The sequence below is a fragment of the Sinocyclocheilus grahami genome, unplaced genomic scaffold (genome assembly GCF_001515645.1).
Source record: "Sinocyclocheilus grahami isolate Dianchi unplaced genomic scaffold, SAMN03320097.WGS_v1.1 scaffold1020.1, whole genome shotgun sequence".
Lineage (NCBI taxonomy): Eukaryota > Metazoa > Chordata > Actinopteri > Cypriniformes > Cyprinidae > Sinocyclocheilus > Sinocyclocheilus grahami.
The window spans coordinates 83,277-106,032 of NW_015506199.1; the positions used below are offsets into that span (position 1 = coordinate 83,277).

Here is a 22,756-nt window from a genome sequence, read left to right on the forward strand (position 1 = left end):
GTTTGATTTAACAACAAATCGAAATACGAACAAAAAGAAATAAAGAGATTTTCTAATAGGCGAATAATAATAATAATAATAATTATTAGGCTACTATTATTATTATTATTATTATTAGCCTATTAGAAAATCTCTATTTCTTTTTGTTCGTATTTCGATTTGTTGTTAAATCAAACTTCAGTCATTCAAATAAAGAAATATTAAGCCCAGAGTCGATTATTCAAAAATAACCGTTTTGATCTGATCATAGCCTAAACGAGTCATGGGTCTGAGTGCAGTTATTGGATAGCAAATATATTGTAGACAGATTGGAGATTAATCCTAATAAACATGCCGCTACAATTAAAACCATTACTTTAAAATACATTTAAAACAGTGTATTTCAATAATTTCAGCAGCGTGCAGATCCTTATGTCAGACTGTGGCGACAGCAGCGCGGACAGTAGGCTAGCTTAGCTCGCTCACATATATATTTATAATAACGGAAAACATTGTTTTTATGACATGTAGTTATGAGAAAAAAATGTTGTTTTAACGAGAAAAGATGACGTTTTAACGAGATAATTGTCGTTTTTACAACATAGGCCTAACTCGTTTTTACAAGAAACAATGTGTTTTAACTCTCGTTATTACGAGAAAATATGTAGTTTTAACGAGATAATTGTCATATTAACGACATATCTCGTTTTTATAAGAAAAGATGTCACTTTAACGAGAAAACATCTCGTTTTAACGAGAAAAGATGTCATTAAAACGACATGACATATCTCGTTATTACGACATAATTGAGTGGAAAAAATATGTGTGTGGCAGCAATGCGTCACCATACTTCTGAGTAGTAATGTTTTGTTTTTGGTATCCATCCCATTTTTCTCTCCTAGCCTCAAGAACGGCCAGTTGTGGTCATTCTGGCCCCCCTTTCACCATCTCTCTTGCTCTCAAGCCTCAGTTCTCTGTCCCATCAGAACCTAGGTAGTCCAGTTCTGTACTGTGCTTCCCCTGATCCATGTCCAGGTCCATGTCCATCATGTTTTGTGGATGACGGTGGAAGGTGGCTGAGATCTGGTCAAAAGTTTTGCCTCGCGTTTCAGGAACACGGAAGAAGGTGAAGACCAGAAAGAAAAGGAGGAGCAAAGCGAAGATGAGAAAAACGTATGGACCACACAGGTTCTGCAGTAAGGAGAGATTGAATGTAATGGATTTATAGCACGTTTTGATGCCATAAGTAGGTAAGTAAACCATTGCTAGTGAAAAAAGTTGTTTCCTGTACACTTACAGCAACATACTGGAAGCCCATGCCAATGAGGAAGTTGGCAGTCCAGTTGGAGCAGCCTGCTACTGCCATGGCTGCTGGTCTGGGACCTTGTGAGAAGAGTTCAGCCACAAAGAACCAAGGGATAGGTCCTGGCCCCACTTCAAAGAAGCCAACAAAACCAAAAATGGCCATCATGCTAAGGTAGCTCATTGATGGCACAGTCTCCTGTGAACAAAGACAACACAAGTAAGATTAACTCAGACAGCATTCACTGACAAGGAACATGCTAATTTTACAACCAGCTTCTGCATTATAATTTCTCAAGTAGTCTGTAGTGTAGAAACTGATTTTCTCTTATTTTATTATGTGTATTTTTTCAGTAACTCTTTATAACATCATGGTGAATCTATAAAGAAAAAAAATATTAAATTGTTGTGGGACTGACCAGTAATGTGAGGGCAATTGTCATGATGATGGCACAGATACACATTCCAGCAAGTCCAAGCATGTGGAGTGTCCGGCGGCCCATACGCTCAACCAGGAAAAGCTGTTGATTGGACAAGTGAGTCATAGACATATAAAGTTTGTAGTTTGACTTGGTTTATGCTAATAACGTAGTTTAAATGGTTTGATTTTTAATTAATTATTTACAAAAATTGAATTTCTTGCAAATATTAAGACAAAAAAAAACTTTTTTGCAGTGCTACATTTAAGTTGTTTACTTTTTTAATTGTTTTTATTGAATTTGACTATCTTCTCATGACTGCTCTGCCCACGCTTTTGAAAAAGCACTGAGATCTGCTCAACAGTATCTGTTCTATTTTGATCTACCAATGTTATGGGAAACTCTTAAAGGGATAGTTCACCCAAAAATTTAAATTTGATGCTTATCTGCTTACCCCCATGGCATCCAAGATGTAGGTGACTTTGTTTCTTCAGTAGAACACAAACAGAGATTTTGAACTCCAGCCGTTGCAGTCTATCAGTCGTATAATGCATGGCAATGGTAACAAAATCTATGAGAGTAAAAAAAACATGCACAGACAAATCCAAATTAAACCCTGCGGCTCATGACGACACATTGATGTCCTAAGACACGAAACGATCGGCTTGTGCGAGAAACCGAACAGTATTTATATCATATTTTACCTCTAATACACCACTATGTCCAACTGCTTTGAGCGCACGCAGGAATCCGGTGCGTGAGGTGTGTACGTGCTCTGGTGTAGTTTTCGCAAGCGTATACGTGCGAGATATCCGGAAGTGATTTCGCAAGCGTATACGTGCGAGATATCCGGAAGTGATATCTCGCACGTATACGTCACTCATTGTTTACACAGTGCACAGTCATTGTAGGTACGACGGCTAATCAAAATGGTACTTACTTACGCTTATTCGGATTGTTCAAATCGACTTAAAACTAAAAGATTACTTTCTCTCGTGCGAACTCATTCGGGAGTGGTGACTTTCCACGTATTCCCAACTTCTGAGCCTGCTTGCCTGAAGTTATGGTTGATTGCTCTTCGACTGGATATCAACACACCCATTAACGTAAACTACGCCAGAGTGCGTACACACCTCACGCACCGGATGCCGTGCACGCGCCCAAAGACAGTTGGACATAGTGGTGTATTAGAGGTAAAATATTATATAAATACTGTTCGGTTTCTCTCACAAACCGATCGTTTCGTGTTTTAGGACATCAATGTGTCGTCACGAGTCACAGGGTTTAATTTGGATTTGTCTGTGCATGTTTTTTTTACTCTCATAGATTTTGTTACCATTGCCATGCATTATACGACTGATAGACTGCAACGGCTGGAGTTCAAAATCTCCGTTTGTGTTCTACTGAAGAAACAAAGTCACCTACATCTTGGATGCCCGGGGGTAAGCAGATAAACATCAAATTTTCATTTTTGGGTGAACTATCCCTTTAAGTCTCAATTGAGACTAATTTGCCATATCTTGTTAGTTCCTATTTAAAGATTCATGAGATTTTTTTTTTTTACGTACCGAGACTATGGTAAAAGCACAGTTGACAGCTCCAGCACCTATGGTGGCATACACTGGACTTTCCACCCCAGCCTTTTTGAAGATATCAGTTGAATAATAGAAGATCTGAGCAGTGGAAAGCAAGAGCAAGTGTGAGGGGAAAAAAATAAAATAGGTTCATTACTAAGGTATGCAGAAAATAACTTGCAAGGACTCCATTGTAATCTCTGATGTGAAACCCAGATCATATATTTCAGTTTACCATTCTGAGAATTCTTACTGCCATAAACTAAAAATTTATTAAAAGTTCCCCATATCACCATAAATGATTACAAGGTTCATGCTAAATATACTCTGACACACACACACACATATATGTAAATATATATATATATACACACATATGTGTATATATATATATATATATATATATATATATGTGTGTATATGTATATATATATATATATATATATATATATACACTAACTAAATATTTAGCTGAAGCACCTTAACTGCCTCAAGTCTTTTTTTGTTTGATGCGACAAGCTTTACTCATCAGCATTTTGCAATTATCTGCCATTCTTCACCTCACCTGTTCACCTCTCAAGCTCTGTCAGGTTGGATGGGGGCAGATGCACATTTTCAGGTTTCTCCAGAAATATTTGATTGGCTTCTGTGACCCTTCAATGAAGCAGAATTTTTTTCTGAACTCTTCAACAGATGTGTGGCTTGACGCAAACCTGTTTCTGAGCTCTAATGGCAGTTCTTTTGACCTCAGGGCTTGGTATTTGCTCTGATATGCATTATCAGCTGTTAGACCTTCTATTAAGACGTGTGTGCCTTTCCAAATCATACCCATTCAATTGAATTTGCCACAGGTTAACTTCACTTGAAGTGTAGTAATATCTACAAGCAAAAAATCTACACACGTGGTCAGAATTGTTAGTACCCTTGGTAAATATGATCAAAGAAGGCTGTGAAAATTAATCAGCATTGTTAATCCTTTTGATCTTTTATTTACAAAAATCTAACTTTTCATTGGAGAATAAGAATTTAAAATGGGGGGGAAATATCATTATGAATTTTTTTTTTCTCAAATACACGTTGGACACAATTACTGGTACCCCTAGAAATTCTTATGAGTAAAATATATCTGAAATAAATTCCCATTCATATTCACAATTTTGAGCACACCATTATGAACATGACTGTGATTATGAACATGAAATTATCCAGCCATGGCTTCCTGTTTCACAGAAATATAAATAGGAGGGAAAACAAAGGCCAAATTAATCACCCATCACAATGAGAAAAAACAAAGAATATATTTCTGATGTGCAGCAAAAGATAATTGAGCTTCACAAATTAGAAAGTGGCTTTAAGAAAAGAGCTAGAGCAGTGAAAATTCCCATTTCCACCATCAGAGCAATAATTAAAAAGTTCCAATCAACAGAAAATTTTATGAATCTGCCTGGAAGAGGACATGTGTCTATATCGTCCTAATGCACGGTGAGAAGGAGAGTTTTTCCAATCAACAGAAAATTTTATGAATCTGCCTGGAAGAGGACATGTGTCTATATCGTCCTAATGCACGGTGAGAAGGAGAGTTTGAGTGGCCAAAGATTCTTCAAGGATCACAACTGGAGCAGTGGTTCTCAAACCTGTCCTGGAGTACTCCCAGCCCTGCACATTTTGAATGTCTACCTCATCTATCACACCTGATTCAACTCATCAGCTCATTAGTGGAGACTGCAAGACCTGAAGTGGGTGTGTCAGATATAGGGAGACATACAAAATGTGCAGTGCTGGGGGTACTTCATGGAGAGGTTTGAGAACCCCTGAGCTGGAGAATTGCAGAAAAAGGTTGAGTTTCGGGGTCAGAAAACCTTTAAAAAAAGAAATTTATCAAACATCACCTTCATCACCACATGTTATTTGGGAGGGCTTCAATAAAAAAATCAAGAAAAAAAATAAAAAATCTCCAGCATATTCAGTTGTCAGACACGACTGGAACTTCAAACGGGACTGGCTTCTATGGTCAGATGTAACTAAAAAACAAGCTTTTTAGCAGCAAACCGTCAAGTTGGGTTTGGTGAACACAGATAAAAAGTACCCCATGTCTACAATGATATATACTGCTGTATTTTTTTATGTTGTGGGCCTATATTTCTGCTTGCCTGGACATCTTGTTTAGACACATGGCATCATTGATTCTATCAAATACCAACAGATAAAAATTTTTTAAAAGTGACTGACTCTGTTAGAAATCTTATAATGGGCCATGTTTGGATCTTCCAACCGAACAATAATCTAAAAACAAACCTTAAAAACAACACAAAAATGGGTCACTGGGCACAAAACCAAGCTTCTGCTATGGCCATTCCAGTTTCCTGACCTACACCTTATAGAAAATGAGTGTGGTGAACTGAAGAGGGGAAGCACCATCATGGAGCTGGGAATCTGAAGTGATTCTGGACAAAGGAATTGTCTCTGATCTCTTGTCAGGTGTTCTCTAACCTCATCAGGCATTTTAGGAGAAAACTCCAAAACTATTTTGGCAAATGTAGGTTTCAAAAAGTATTGAATAAAAGGGTACCGTTAATTGTGTCCAATGTGTATTAGAGAAAAACATTTATTTCATAATGATATCTCCCCCCCCCCATTTTAAATTCTTATTCTCCAATCAAATTTTTTGAGATTTTTGTGATTTTTTTTAATAAAAGATCAAAAGGATTTATTTTCATAACCTTCTTTGATCATATTTACCAAGGCTACCAACAATTCTGACCACTGTGTATGTGTGTATATATATATATATATATATATATATATATATATATATATATATATAAATAAATGTTTTTTAATGATGAAAAAACACTTAATATCGCATATAAAAACAAGGTTGTTTTTCAAGGACACATGCGTGTTTCATAAGGTTTCAAAGTTGTGTCCCCACTTTTTTTCAACACTATCAGACATTTATTATAATGTTTAAAAAATCAGGGAATATCAGGGGCAGCTGTCACTCTAACGGACCCCCTTGCCACATTCCACCTCTGCAGAGTACATCAGTGTCAGACAGATTCTGGTAAGTTTTATAGTTTTAGAATTTTTTTAATCCTAATGTTAATATTTCCTTTGTCACAACCATTATGTCAACATCTTCCAATTTCTGAGGAAATTACTTGAAATGGTTAGATAATTTTATTCTCCCGAAACAGATTCTGTTAGCATATAGCATCAACAGAGAAAACAAAATGGCTACTACATGAACTCCATTTGTTTTGTGAAAGAAATGCCAAATTTGTCAATATTTGATCAGCTTCAGATGTCACCACCATAAGTGGTGATTTTCTGTCTGACGGTGGTGACGGGCCAATGACGGAGTCGACATTCAATGTGAAGTCATAATTAATTATATTAAATATAAAATAGTTTTTTTTTTTTTTTTAAATAATGTATAAATACTAAATGTACAGCATATATTGCTTTTGTGGATTGATAGTCAACACTTCTAGCAGAGTTAGGGTCTAGGGAACATAATATTCAGGGAACATAAGGCTGAGGGGCTAAGGACTGTAAGGTGCTAGCAATTCCTAAGTAGGTGGAGTTGATCCATGTGTGCTGGTTAGAACACCAAAGCCGGAGAAGGAATCGAGTTCAACAGATTTATTTTTACAGGCACATGCAGAGGGGGAGCCAGGTTATAGCGAAGTGCATTAACCAGTTCTCAGATTGTGCACATATTATAGATGAGTCATCACTGAAACAGCGGAGTTCTGTTGTTCAGCGCGTGCTGACTGAATTCTGACTCGCGAATTCTCTCATTATAAACAACAAAGTGCAGATGTACGTGCGATACCACACCCACATACATGAGTGTATGCTGACCTGTCAAAGGACATAAGGTTCAAGATGATACTGCTCTGCATCAAATGTAGCTGAGGGGCTAAGGACTGTAAGGTGCTAGCTATTCCTAAGTAGGTGGAGTTGATCCGTGTGTGCCAGTTAGAACACCAAAGCCGGAGAAGGAATCGAGTTCAACAGATTTATTGTTACAGGCATATGCAGAGGGGGGTAGCCAGGTTATAGCGAAGTGCATTAACCAGTTCTCAGATTGTGCACATATTATAGATGAGCATTAATACTGATGCAGAGCACTGTCATCTTGAACCTTATGTCCTTTGACGGGTCAGCATACACTCATGTATGTGGGTGTGGTTTTCTCTGGATGCACACAAACTTAAACATTCAAAGGACCATAAAGATAATCGTATGATTGCCATTTGTCACGGAATTGCATGGTTCATTCCCGCTGAGGACCAATGATGGCTGATGCAATACTAGATTGCGATTGCGAGTGGGCTGTGATGCACTCCACAGAACGCACTGCATTCTGCCAAAATAAAAGTTCCCGCGATAAAGAAAAGAGCGCTTTTGTGCGTCTGCATTGAGCCTTTTGCACAGGCGCCCCCAAATTGTGTACAATTTGTCCCTGGGAAAGGCTCACTTATCAGCCTCTTCTGTAGGCCCTACGGCAGAATCCATTTCCTCATCCGATTCTGGGATAGCTGGGAGGAGAATGAGGCAGGCAACTGGTCTGGTGTAGATTTTGTCTTTAATCTGGACATCTGCTGACCTTACTCAGGGTTCTGATGTACTTTAGTTACTTTGCCAATTGGCCAAAGAGTCCTAGGAAGTTGCGGGTCCATCAACAGAACAACAGAGTCGACTGCAATATCCACTGTGGTGGTATGCCACTTTTGCCGGTGCTGTAAGGTTGGCAGGTAGTACCTTATGAACCTAGTCCAGAAGTGGTCAGCCAAAACCTGACAGTGCCTCCATCTTCTCGTGCTCAGGCCTTCGCATTTGTTGTATACCCACTGGGGTAAAGCACCATTCAGCCGCCACATCAAGAGGATGTTCGGAGTGATTACATCCAGATCTGCAATATTGGATGAGGTATATCCTAGCGGCTTTGTGTTCAGCATTGCCTTGACTTCCAGCAAGACAGTACAGAGTACTTCTTCAGAGACCGGCTGAGCTCCTGTAACTGTATACAAAGCAAATTTAACTGATCTTATCTCTCGCTCCCATGTTCCACCGAAATGGGGAGCTGCTGGGGGGTTGAAGTGAAAGGCAATCTTTTGCTTCATTAGAAGTTGCTGAAGTTCTGAGGATAGACCATCAAATGTCTCACGCAGCTCTTTCTCTGCTGCCTTGAAATTAGTGCCCTGGTCCGAGTAGAGTTCAGCTGGTGTACCTCTACGGGCAATAAACCTTCTGAGGCTCATTAGAAAGGAGTCTGAATCCAAGCTGTGTAGGAAGTCCAGGTGCGTCGCTCATGTGGTGAGGCATTTGTAAATGATGCCCCATCTCTTCTCAGAGCGGCGTCCCAACTTTACCTGGAAAGGCCCAAAACAGTCTACACCAGTGGAGTAGAAGACCGGCTTATGAAGACGTAGACTGACATCTTGGGCACCGATGGCTTAGCCTTCCATCTTCTACACTCCTTACAGAGATGTTATACATGACAGATCGCCTCTCTCCCGCGCAGGATCGGCGCATTTCTGCATATACCCGTTCAGGACCCGGGTGGCAAAGACGAGAGTCATACTCCTGTATAAAGAGCTTGGTGGCTGGATGTCTAGGATCCAGGATGATCGGATGTCTGAATGCAGGATCGAGAGCTTCAGCCCGCTGCAATCTACCACCAACACGTATGCTCACCTCCTTTGGGTCTAACTCCGGGGACAGGGTAAGTAGGCGACTGCTATTAGGTACCGGCTTGCCCTCCTTGAGGTGGTGCAGTTCTTCTCATGCTGGATTCTCTTGTAGATCACCATTTCTGCTTGTTGGTAATCTGAAGCAGTAACAGGGTTACTGAAGTTCTGAGGATAGACCATCAAATGTCTCATGCAGCTCTTTCTCTGCTGCCTTGAAATTGCACCGTGAAGCTCACGCACCACAGACTCAACCAGATCCTTCCATGTGTGTTGGCCACTTTGTAGAGAACATGGCCAGTCCATGTTAGTCAAAATACCGCAGGAGACTGACTTTCTGTATTCTGAAGAATCTGGATCAAGCAGCTTAGGAGGTTGGGTTGGCCAGAAGTCAGGTCCCTTGTGGAGGAACGAGGGCCCTTGGCTCCAGCGATTCGGCAAAGCAAGTTCCGCTAAAGTCTTACCCCATGTGACAGGATTCAGTGATGAGTCCACGTAGCGCCAGGCATCTGGGTTTGTGAGTTCTTGGATTTCGGCTACACGAGTACACACAAATACTTTAAAACAGCATGATTCTGACTGTAGCCAGGTGAGCACCATGGTGGAATCGCTCCAAAGGATGATCTGGTCAATCTTCAAGGTCAGCTCATTCTCCAACACCTTTGCCAACTGGGCTGCTGTTAGGGCACCGCAGAGCTCTAGACGTGGAACTGAATATCGCTGCTGGGGAGCGACTCTTGATCTCGCTGCCAGGAATGACAGGAAGACTTGGCCCTGAGCGTCCTCGGTATGCAGGTAAGAAACTGAGCCATAGGCTTTCTCCGAAGCGTCACTGAATATGTGAATCTGGAATGGCAGCACATCTATTTGCCAAAGCTTCTCAACATTCCTCATCAACTCTGTGGTCTGTGATGGAACACTGGTAAGGAGACACTGTTGTGCGTATTGTGTCCATTGGATGAGGTGGGCAGGCCCCTGAAGTGTCCAACCTAGTCTTGTACGGATAGCTGCCGGCCTTCCTGGTGGACCCAACCTCACTGGCTCGATGGGGGTAAGCAGATGGGGTGATCCTGCTTCTATCAATACAAGTGGCTTGGCATGCTCGAATGCTTTGATAGGGAGGCCTGCCAGATGCTTATATTTCTTCTTCAACATGGAGGTGGGATATGAGTGATCCGCCAAGCTGAGTCGCTGTGATGTGAATGCCTCTGTAATCCGAAAGCTTCTTCTGGGATGTGCAAGGGGTGAGATGCAGAAGGAGATGGGATGATCCCTTCAACATTTGGACATCCTGCCGTATTGTGCGAAGGACAAGATCCTCTTGTCTGCCTTGCAATCCAAGTCGGTCAACGGCTTCTGGGAGGAGCATAGTGCGTCCATCGTCCAATACTGCGTTGGTGTCAAGAGTAAGGTCCTTATTCCGAAGAAGCACTCTCACAAACTTTAATAGGACACGAGTTGAAGCTGATGGCCGGTCCAGGTAAAGGACCTCACTACTAGTGTTCACCTGACAACTCTCTTCTTTGGGTGGCTCTGCAGCTGGACGGGTGTTCACATTATGGAGGACTCTCAAGTGCTTTCCTTGACACAGGTCACAGAGTCTTTTGAGGTCGCATTGTGTTGCTTGGTGGGATCTCCCACAGCTCCAGCATCTCTTATTCACCTTGATCCACTCTATAACTTCCTCCCTTGTGAGCTTCTGTATGGCTGTGCACTTATTCAGCAAGTGTTTTGAATTCTCACAATATGGGCAGTATGGCTTTATCTTACCTCACCTTTTGGACTCTGAGGGGCTCTGACCCTCTCGCTTCACAGCCTTACTTTCTGCAGAGCTCTCTGCCCCATGTAGCACTGTAGCCGCTGGTCTACTGATTCGCCTCAGCTTTGTGGCTCAAAGACCCTAGGACTCGGGTGTTGAATGGGATGTCGTAACCCTGACACCATGATTCATACTGGAGTCACACTGCCAAGTCAAGCAATGTATGTGTAGAGCCAGGTCGCTGATACATCTGGCGGCGGAAATTTGCCCTCAACTCAGGTGGAAGTTTCGTGAGCAGCCGTGCAACATGCGAGCCGCATCTTAGTTTCTCCAGCCGGGCCTAGGGTTTTCAACATGCCCACTAGTGACTGAACATGCAAAGCAAAACCTCTCAAAGGCTGCTGTATCTCCTCGCCTTATCTCTGGTGAGTCCATGACAGCAGCAATCTTCTTTAAGGCGATGTGATGTGGCTGCCCAAACTTCTCATTCAATGCGACCATGGTATCAGAGTATGGCATAGGCGAATTAATGTATGAATCGGCTATAAGGACAGCCTTCTCCAACCTCAAGATGGTCCACAAGAACCTGATATTTGAAAAGCTCACTGGCATCCCTTGGCAACACATTCGTTAGGGCCAGCTTCAGTCTGGATAATTCCATGGGGTCCCTATGGATGAAGAGGGGGATTTTCGGTGTTGGCCCATAGTATTCCTTCTCTTCCATTGTAGCTAATGAGGGCTGATAAGTTCATTCTCGGGAGGAGGTACACTGACTCCTGTGAGGCCCTGGTAAGCATTTAAATGAAGGCCCAGATTCAGCCCAGTCCATGCCAGTAGGACAGCTCGTGACTGGTGAGTAATAGTGTGACCACTGAGTCGAAGTATCATGAAGTTTCCTAACTGGTGGTCTCTTAGGGGTTGAAGACAGACGACTTTGAGTTGCTGAGCTGGCCACAGCACTCTTTTTCATTAACTGGAGTTCATTCATCATTCTGTCTATGATGGTGACCATCTCTCTCTCCTCACCCTTTGGAGATATTGACACTGGTTCAGTAGAGGGCCATGGTGGAGGTGGTAGCCAGTCATCATATCGCTGTGAAGCACTCCACAGAATGCACGGCATTCCACCAAAATAAAAGTCCCCACGATAGAGAAAAGAGCGCTTTTGTGCGTCTGCATTAATGAGCCTTTTGCACACTGAGGGAACACAAAACACTGGATAAAACATATCTGTAATTAAGCTTGTATTCTGATCATATGTGTTCTGGTCATTTTTGGATAATTTGTTAAGATGTTTAAATGTGAATATTAAGATCCTGGGGCCTCATTTAAAAAATATTTCGTATAAACCGTCCTAAATTTGTTCTAAGATAATTTCTCAAAAGTGCATAAGTGTGATTCAGAGAAAATGAACGTGCGCACAAAAACACATGCGTACACCTCTCTTCCAGATGTGACATTTATAATTCGCAAACGATCTTGAAATTGTGCGCAGCTGACTGGTGTCAGATCTCCGCCTTGTAAACGCCCCTAATTAATATCATTACCATATAAAAGAGCAGATGCCAATATCCGAATTTCTCCAAATTTTTATGTTTGAGAATGACGGGCACAAAGAGAAGAAAAAAAACTAAACTTTACTGAGTCTGAAATTGAGGTCCTGCTGGCGGAGGCAGAGATTCGTGCAGGGACACTTTTTATTTACTAATGTGTAATTATTCTGTGGACAAACTGTGTGTTGTTATATTTTTTCAATTGACTGTTATCAAAATTACTACGTCTAGAAACAACAGTAATAATAATAATAATAATAATAATAATAATAATAATAATAATAATAATAATAATAATAATAATAATAATAATAATAATTATATGATAATATTAACCGGTGTTCCTGTGGCTTAGTGATAGAGCATTGCGTTAGCAGCGCAAAAGGTTGTGGGTTCAATTCCCAAGGAACACACATACTGGTAAAAAAACAATTATAGCCTGAATGCACTGTAAGTCGAAGTGTCTGCTAAATGCATAAATTAAATTAATAATAATAGTAATTATAAAACAATTAGGTTTTCAAATGTAAGAATAAACTAAGAATTCAGTCATCTTATAAAAAGTGAGCCAACCTACTTTTAAAATCACTTGCTATGACAATTAATAAAACGTTTAATATCACGAAATTTTTGCAAAACTTTAAAAAACATTATTGAAAGGAAAATTGGGCGTTTCATATCATAATAAAATTAATTGTTACACGATTATGGTCTCCGGTCTGAAAAGACCTGCAAATTTCTTTATATTTACACAGTTTACTAATGCTGTTCAAATGTGCCATTAATGTACTGACACAAAAAAATATATAGTGTATTTTATACAAATATAACTGATGTAAATGACAAAAAACAAAGTTTAAGGCTGATGTCTCTATTCATTTTCACAGAAGCAAAGCAGCAGATGTTATAAATAAAAACAGTTAACAATGTTACTGAATAGAATATATTAAAAACCGTTATTGCTCAACATAGGCCTATGCTTAGGCTAAACAGTCGGAGATGCGTTTATACATTTTTTTTTTCTATTTTACGCATTAGTAGTAAATCAAGACTTTGCAAGTTCTCTTGTAAAAAAAAAAAAAAAAAACATGGAATAAACTGTGTACAGAAAGCGAGTAAATAACTGTAACATTAGGATACTAAAAAGGTCAGTTTAATCTCGCAAAAACTCCCGTTAATAAAAAATCTGACTACACTACACAATTAATCTCTTACACTGTGTCTTTGTTGTTAATAATGAAGTCGGTGCTTGCTCCGCTTTTATTATTATTGCAGCTTAGATGTTTAAGTACTCCAGTACTCCGACTTTGCCACAAGGAAAAGTGCATACGCCTGTTCAGACCCCGATGTGGCGGTATGTAGGCTATTTTTCTTTATAAATATGAACGTTGTCGTGGATTTTAGCGTACGCACACTCTAAGATCAAATCTGTGCGTACGCACATTTTATAAATGAGGCCCCTGGTGAATATAAATAGACAGAGGTAACAACTAATTGTTTTATTTGTTCATTTAACTCTTTCTAAAAGTTACCTTATTACCATAACAGATGCAGAGCAGACATACTGTTCTGAGATGAGAAAATTGTGTTCCAATGATATACTTAAATGTGAATCTTGAATAAAAGCTTTATAAACAATAAAATACTCACCGTTTGTGTTTGTTTTAATACAGTAATTGATTGATTCAAAAATGACTATTCATGTCTATATCACATCCGTCAGATAAATATTTTGATAATATTTGATTATGATTTTTTGATGATGAATTTGTTTAGGAATTGTTGGTCACATGTGTAATCTGTCTGCTAGCATGAGAATGTGTTTTGAAATGTTAAAATCATCTTGATTGCGTGATTGCAAAATAAGTGATGGCAAGGTAAAAAGCACAATTTGATAAAAAAAAAGAGAAAAGTTGGGAGGTGGAATAGCTCAGTAGCTTAGTACATGTAAGATACAAAATGTAGTTTCATTTGTCTGAGTACAAGGCTTTATTTTTTCAATATTGCACCGTTTTGTCTCACTTCTCAAGAATCAGTGATACACTACCAGTCAAAAGTTTTTGAATTGTAAGATTTTTAATGTTTTTAAAGAGGTCTCTTCTGCTCACCAAGCCTGCATTTATTTGATCCAAAATACAGCATAAACTGTAAAATTTTGAAATATTTTTACTATATAAAATAACTGATTTATATTTGAATATATTTTAAAATGTAATTCATTCCTGTGATTTCAAAGCTACATTTTTGGCATCATTACTCCTGTCACATGATCCTTCATAAATCATTCTGATTTGCTGCTCAAAAATATTTATTATTAGTATTATTATTATTATGTTGAAAACAGCGGAGTAGAATTTTTCAGGTTTCTTTGATGAATATAAAGTTCAGAAGTACAGCATTTATCTGAAATAGAAATCTTTTGTAACATTATAAATGCCTTTATCATCACTTTTGATCAATTTAAAGCATCGTTGCTACATAAAAGTATTAAAAATTATTATTGACCCCAAGCTTTAGAATGGTATAGTGTATAATGTTACAAAAGCTTTTTATCTCAGATAAATGCTGATCTTTGGATCTTTCTATTCATCAAAGAATCCTGAAAAAATTTACTCAACTGTTTTAAATATTGATAATAATAATAATAATAATAATAATAATACATGTTTCTTGAACAGCAAATCTGCATATTAGAATGATTTTTGAAGGATGGAGTAAATTTAGCTGATCACAGGAATAAATTACATTTTAAAATATATTCAAATAGAAAGCAGTTATTATAAATAGTAAAAATATTTCACAATATTACTGCTTTTGCTGCATATTGGATCAAATAAATGCAGGCTTGGTGAGCAGAAGAGAACTCTTAAAAAAACATTAAAAATCTTACTGTTCAAAAACTTTTGACTGGTGGTGTAACCACTTTATTTTTGTGCCACCATATCAGCAAGGCCAGGTCAATTATATTTACATTTATTTAATTGATTCAGATTTACATGAAGCAATGAAGAGAACTAATTCAGTTATTGAAGCAAAGGTGCTTGAACCTTCTAGCAGAGCTGCATTTAGCTTTTTATATGAACCTTTTAGCAGTAATTTAAGTTTATCTGTTTCTTTCCTAGTTGATCAACTGAGCACATCTGCAGCACTCACAGCATTAATTCCTGACAGCTGCTGAGAGAGCTGCAGCAGAATAGAAATGATGATGGGCTGCTGGTACAGAGGAGAGCGAAAGAGCTCAGCAATGGATACTTTTCTCTCCATGTCCATCTTTCTCTTTTCCTCCTTCATTTCAGCCAAGTCTTCACTGACCTCCAGACGGCCAGTCAGACGCCGCAAAGCTAAAGAAGAGAGAAAATAGGAAGGTTGAAGTTTTCAGTATTGAGTGTGCGTGTTTATCAATTAAAATGATATTGGATTATGATAAAAGTGCGTTCTAACTGATTTTGAACAATATTTATAAAAATGTAGGCTAACATAAAAAGTACATATAAAATAATACTTTTTAAACATTTACAATTATTTTTTTTACATGAATATAAATTATTACAAATTATAATCTGCCAGTGGTTAGGCAGTATTAATTTTTTTCCCAGTGGTAGCCTAGCTGACTGTCTATCGGTAGGTTCAATGAGCAGATATAATTTATACGATTTACACGTTCGTTATGCCATGACATAAAGGTTAAACAGAAGGGAAGCATTGTTCAAATGTTCAGACATCTCAAAATGTTTTTTATGGCACACTGCTCCTGTATGCGTTCTCAGGATTCAGTGTTGTGTAGTATGACACACCGCTTTTTGCATGGTGCTCTTGGCAGCGGACAATGTAGAGGAATCGCGGGCTCTCAGGACAGAAAGGCAATAGCGTCATCTGCAGGATTGTAGGGAGTACGGTAACACCCAGCAGTACCGGCCACAGTTGCTCACTGCCCAACAGGGACTCCAGTCCTAAGATCTGAAGAGAATAACGAAAAGGGAAAATAATATTGATAATGAAATAATAGAGGACTGAAGACTGGTCACTGTAATTATAATTACTGATGCCATAAAGTTCTGAGTTCAAAAAGGAAAATTAAAAACAAGAAAATAAAAAACTGTTTGAATGAACTTTAGAAATTAAGATACTGTAAGATTTGATATCAAACAAATCAATCTTTTAATATCAGTCTTTGATAGCAACATTTGTAAAACCACATTATTCCCATCTTAAAAATATATCTAAATTATAAAATATGCTCTTAGTGTCAGAATGCAAAAAATAAATAAATATTTACATAGACATGACAGAGTTGACATGCATTCATGACCTCAAGACTAGAAGAATATTGTAATGCTTTGCTGGGTGGTTGCCCTGCAGGCTTAATAAACAAACTCCAGCTGATACAAAATGCAATATATAGAGAACCAGGCTTAATATGGTCATACTTTCTGATTCTAGTAATATTTTATCTAGTAACATTGTGTATATTTGATTACTTACAAAGTCCTGAGTTTAGCTCCTCATGACTTAAGCAAGCTCTTATCACAATATAGACCTTCAGGTCCATTAAATCTCAAAATTCTGGACAGCTGAAAATATAGAATATTGAAATTGACTGCGGTGGTAGATCCTTTTTCTTATTTAGCATCCAAACTCTAGTTTTCCTAGCATTGTTCAGGAGGCAGACACACCCTGTCAGTTTAAATCTAGATTAAAAGACCCATCTCTTTAACCTGGCATACACATAACATTAACACACTTAACATAACATTATCCCTTTTCAGTAATTCATATCCCTTAAAGGATTGTTAGGCTGCTTAAATTAGGTCAACTGGAACCAGGAGTACTTAACATCCAATGTACTTGTTACATTATAAGTGGAATAGCATCTACTCTGATATTAGTTTGTCTGTCTCATTCTTATTCCAAGGTTACCGTAGTCACCCGGATCCGCATCTTATCCTGACCAGATGCTGGATCAGCACCTAGAGATGACCACAACAGCCCTGAATGTCAGTGGAGACCATGACAACTAGACGAGCCATAGAGGCAGATCCCCTGTGAAGACCTTGTCAAAGAGACAGCCATCAGCACAGATTCTCAGGAAAAACCACAATAACAAGTCCTCCGCACATACCCTATGGCTAGCTTCAACTCCCATCACCAAAAGCTAGCATGATGTAGTACTAGGTACTAGATAAAAATATAAATACCCCCCCACAGACACTATTGAATGAGAACTGAACTGAGCTCGATGATGACATCACTGTTCTCTCCTGAGCTGTTTATAGATGAATTGAACTCATGCCATAATTGATGAACTTTACAGAGTTATTGCAACCAAACTAAATCAATTACCTGATTTCAACTGAATAATGACTGTTACTATTGCGTTTTTAGAGCTGCTTTACAGCAGAATTAAATTCTGTTTGCATCACTGAATCATTAATTTCCTGTTTATTACTGTAAAGCTGCTTTGAAACAATTTGTATTGTGTAAAGAGCTATATAAATAAAGGTGACTTTACTGTACCTGGGCCATAAGAATGCCAGTGACGATGGCCAGCTGGTGCAGAGTGCCCAGAGCTCCTCTTAGAGTGGTAGGGGCGATCTCACCAACATACATGGGCACCAATCCTGACGCAAACCCTTATGAAGAAAACAGTAATACAGTAATATTGTGAAATATTATTACAGTTTAATATAACTGCATTCTATTTTAATGTTTTAAAATGCAGCTTATTCCTGTGATAAAAAAACAAATGTTCCTTCATAAATCATCTCAATATGCTAATTTACGTGTGTGCGTACTTCATATACTATGACATCTCTATACTATGGCAACTTTTTGACTGTGCATTAACTAATGTGTTCATCACTATACAAATATAATGTTATTGTGTAAATGTTAATTAAATATAATATATACTCTTGTCCACTCTTTACTTAGCTTTTATGTAAATGCATAAAAAATGTAGTGCCACAGAAACCAGGGTCCATAGAAAACAAAGTAATCAGTGAATAACTGACTGTGTTGTTACAATCTGGGGATACGTAGCCACAGACCAGTCAGAATGCCCATGATGACCCTTGTCCACCTTTAAAGTGCCTACAATGGGCATGTAAGCATCAGAACTGGACAATGGAGCAATGAAATAAGATTGCCTGGTCTGATGAATAATGTTTTCTTTTAGATCAGGCTTGCGTGTGCATCATTTACTTGGGTTGGCAGAGGCAGTATTATGAATGATGAATGATGCATTTATATAGCGCGTTATTGTGTATTGTTGTACACCCAAAGCGCTTTACAATCATATGGGGGGTCTCTCATCAACCACCACCAGTGTGCAGCATCCACTTGGATGATGCGACGGCAGCCACAGGACAGCGGTACCAGTGCGCTCACCACACACCAGTTACAGGTGGAGAGGAGAGAGAGTCATAGAGCCAATCAAGTGGTTGGGGATTATTAGGATTATTATGGTCAATGTTCTGCTGGGAAACCTTGGGTCCTGGCATTCATGTGGATATTACTTTGACAAGTACCACCTACCTAAATATTGTTACAAACTACATTTACACCTTCATGGCAATGGTGTTCCCTGATGGTAGTGGCCTCTTTTTTAGCAGGATAATGCACCCTACCACATTGCAAAAATTGTCCAGGAATGGTTTGAAGAACATGACAAAGGGCTTAAGGTGTTGCCTTCGGCTCCAAATTCCCAAATTCAGATAGCTCAGGACACATTCATAAATATTGTGGAGTCCATGCATCAAAGCATCAGGACTGTTTTGGCATCACGAGGGGGACCTACACGATATCAGGGCAGGTGATTTTAATGTTGTAGCTAATCAGTCTATATAAAAACATATACAATTTAGAAAATATCAAACTGATTTATAAATCTTTAACTAATCAGTTCAGCATTATATAATATAAGAATCTTATTGAAGAAATCTAGCTTGGTGGAGGGTTCCTAGGGAAAAGAAATGTTTAAAGAACTCTGGTATAGTGGATTGTTACAGAGAGACCACCTCTCTCTGTTTGCTATTTGAGTACATATTTTACCAATGTGTGCATGTTGCACCTGATGCGCCTGATGTCTGCTGCATGCTTATACTGCTGCCATAAATTTCCATCCCCGTGCAATGTAAGATGAACCCATTCTCTTGAAGTGCTCCACCATGTATCCACAACACAGCAATAAAACAAGGCCATGCATCTTGTGACCTTCCACTATTGCCTGAACAATCTGCAGTCTCGAATTTATACAAATATCAAGTGAAAATGCAAGGGCACAGCCAATTACTGTGAGGTTCAGGTAGTGACTTCTGTCTTGAGAGTTTACAAATATGCAGATTGTGCAAGAGTTTATACTGGCTTTAGTGCATAAACAGTGCTGGGTAGATTGCCTACAAATTGTAGTCCATTACTGATTCCAAATTACATGACAAAAGTTGTAGTTAGTAATGTGATTCATTATTACACATTTTAGGTAATACAATATTATAGGGTGACCATACGTGCCATTTTCCCAGGACGCGTCCTGGCCAGGATTTCTATATTGCCTAAAATATCTAGGTTTTGGCTTTGTTTGCGTGTGCAGACCGATCGGTGTATGACATCAAAATACCATACAGACGGTTCCTTATGCTTTCAAAATGCTCTCGAAGTATTTTGATGTCATCTGTCTGCACACGCAAACAAAGCCAAAACCTAGATATTTTAGGCAATATAGAAATCCTGGCCAGGACACGTCCTGGGAAAATGGCACGGATGGTCACCCTATACTATTACATTAATACATAATATATTTAAACTATTTTTGATTTATTTTTAGATTGCTTTTGACCTAACTCATTTATCACAATGTTTTAAATAGGATAATCTTGTACCATATTGTGTCACGATTACCAGCTGGAGTGCCCATGAGCTCCATCCCTTGACTTTTATAATTTCACCCAGGACCCATTTCCCATAATCTTTGCCCGGACTCATCAGCACTCATTACCAGTTCACAGCTGCCTCATATTAGAAGGACTATAAATGATGCACACACACTCAAAACACATTGCTGATGATTGTTAGCCTGTATGTTTAGTCATTCAGTGTTCCTTTGTTTTTCTGTCTTGTTCCTTGCCTCGCCTAGCCTAGTTTTGATCCCAGGACAGTTTTCTATCGTGGGCCAATTGTTGATCGTTTGCTGCCTGCCATGACCTTATACTTGTTAATTGATTATGCCTTGCGTTGCCTCCATTGTTTTTTTTGCTGATGATTGACCCTGCCTGTACCCAACAGGAGCAACACAGCACTCCTGCAGTATCTCCCACTCCAAAGCCTCTTCCCAAGATGGCTGCTAACATCTCAGGTTACTTACGTAACCATGGTTCCCTGAGTAGGGAACGAGACACTGCGTCCTCTAGGGGTCGCTATGGGGAACGCCTCGTCGTGACCCGTGACACGATACTTCCTACCCCTAGGTGGAGGAGGAGCGCGAGTCATGACACTAGCCTTCTGTACTCGTCTCTGATCCTCAAACCGAGACGGGCCAGGACCCCTGGGTTGTTTGGGCTCAGACCTGGACCTTCGTGGAATGAAGGTTTTGAAGGCCGCTGAGCGCGCCTTCGCCTCCCTGAACTTTTCGACCACCATCTCAATGGAGGTACCAAAATGTTCAGATGGCATAACCGGGGCATCGAGAAGAAAACCCCTTTCTTTCTTCCCGATGTCTGCCAGGTTTACCCACAGATGCCTCTCCGTCACTACCGTTGCCACCATAGATCTGCCCATGGCAGAGGCAGCCTGCTTAGTAGCATGGAGAGCAAGATCCATGGTGCGGCGCAACTCAGCCATCTCATCAGGAGAAAGGCCCTCGCCTTTATCCAGGTCTTTCAGCAGGTCAGCCTGGTATGCCTGGAGCACCGCCATCGTGTGCAGTGAAGCAACAGCCTGACCTGCTGCTGCGTATGTCCTGCCATTCAAGAGAGATGTAGTCTGAAGGGGCACGGATGGCAAGGAGGGAGTTTTGAGAGACGATGTCTAACCCATAGAGAGATATCTGGCTAGCGTCTCTTCTACAAGGGGCATTCTCTGATAGCCGTTTTTGCGCATCGCTTCGATGTTCGCATAACTGGTATGCTGAAACCGATGGATGTGTGAGGAAAACGGCCTCTTCCATTCCTTCTCGATCTCAGTATGGAGATCAGAAAGGAAAGGAAGGCTCACCTGAGCTATGAGTTATGGCCAGAAAGATAACGTTCCTCGAGACGACCTCACAACGTCACTTCCTTAGTCCGCTTCCACGGCAAGTCAAGCCTCGCCGTGGCGCGATCCATAACCTCTAAGAGCTCGTCATAAGCAGAGCAGGAGGATTGAGAAGGCTCAGCCTCAGCTTCTTCGCTCCCTTCTGAGTTATGGCCAGAAAGATAACGTTCCTCGAGACGACCTCACAACGTCACTTCCTTAGTCCGCTTCCACGGCAAGTCAAGCCTCGCCGTGGCGCGATCCATAACCTCTAAGAGCTCGTCATAAGCAGAGCAGGAGGATTGAGAAGGCTCAGCCTCAGCTTCTTCGCTCCCTTCATCCATTTCCTGCTCTTCCTGGGCTGAACCCAGCAGAGCACTGGCCCCTGGATCAGATGATGTTAAAGAGAGATGATCGCGAGAGGGAAAGCCCCTCTTTAAACCCATCGGCCAGGTCCACCTGAGATCCCCACGAGCTCATTCTCCTCCGTGCCTCAGCCGCGGGAAGCAGATGCCTGCCCCTCTTTACTCGAAAAGAGAGACAAACGAGAACGGAGCTTTTTCATTGGAAAACACTCGCAATGCACGCAGATTGCCCCCTCGAGGACATCGCGTGCGTGCTCTTCGCCCAAACAAACAATGCATAGATTGTGTGTGTCATCGGGTGTCAAATAGCGATGACACGGATGCACACACCTTCTAAATGCTCTGCTAGTGTTCGCAATAATGAATAGAGATAGCTCTTACTTTTTCCTTGGAAATGCACGCTTCAAACAGAACAGTCAATGAAGACGAAGAAGAGAATGATGTGTGCTCCCGGCGCCTATTTATACTATAGTTGCACCGGTAGTGACATCATGGCTGTCGCCGGCCAACGAGTTGGTGTTTTTTCAATGTATGCTTCAGACACGGGTCACGATGAGGCGTTCCCCATAGCGACCCCTAGAGGACGCAGTTCGAAGTTCCCATGAAAGGGAACCCAGAGACTGCTCACGAAATGGCTGCCAGCTCGGAGACTTTTTCTAAAATGTCTGCAAGCCTAGATTTTCCACAAAATGGCCATTCCAGAGTCATGGCTGTCGTTCCAGAGCCTCGTCCTGTTATGTCTATCACGTCTAGAACCACTAAGTCAGTCCCAAGGCATTCAAGACTGGCATAGGAAGAAATCCCGGGGGGGTTGGGGGGGGGGGGGGGGGGGGGGACCCCCCTTTTGGGGGGGTTTCCCCCCCCCAAAAATGGTTTTTAAA

General features: G+C 40.2%; 1 protein-coding gene across 1 annotated transcript in view; it reads right to left on the reverse strand.

Moving 5' to 3' along the window:
• Positions 1-797: 797 nt before the first annotated feature.
• LOC107565717 (solute carrier family 2, facilitated glucose transporter member 4) overlaps positions 798-22,756 on the reverse strand; it is a 71,704-nt gene continuing 49,745 nt past the window's right edge. Inside the window, exons 5-11 of the mRNA XM_016250981.1 lie at positions 17,800-17,915; positions 16,080-16,242; positions 15,439-15,626; positions 3,269-3,373; positions 1,701-1,802; positions 1,277-1,480; positions 798-1,170 (exon numbers count right to left, since the gene is read on the reverse strand). Of these exons, the coding sequence (XP_016106467.1) occupies positions 946-1,170; positions 1,277-1,480; positions 1,701-1,802; positions 3,269-3,373; positions 15,439-15,626; positions 16,080-16,242; positions 17,800-17,915 (1,103 nt within the window). The 3' untranslated portion in view covers positions 798-945. The remainder of the gene's footprint in view (positions 1,171-1,276; positions 1,481-1,700; positions 1,803-3,268; positions 3,374-15,438; positions 15,627-16,079; positions 16,243-17,799; positions 17,916-22,756) is intronic.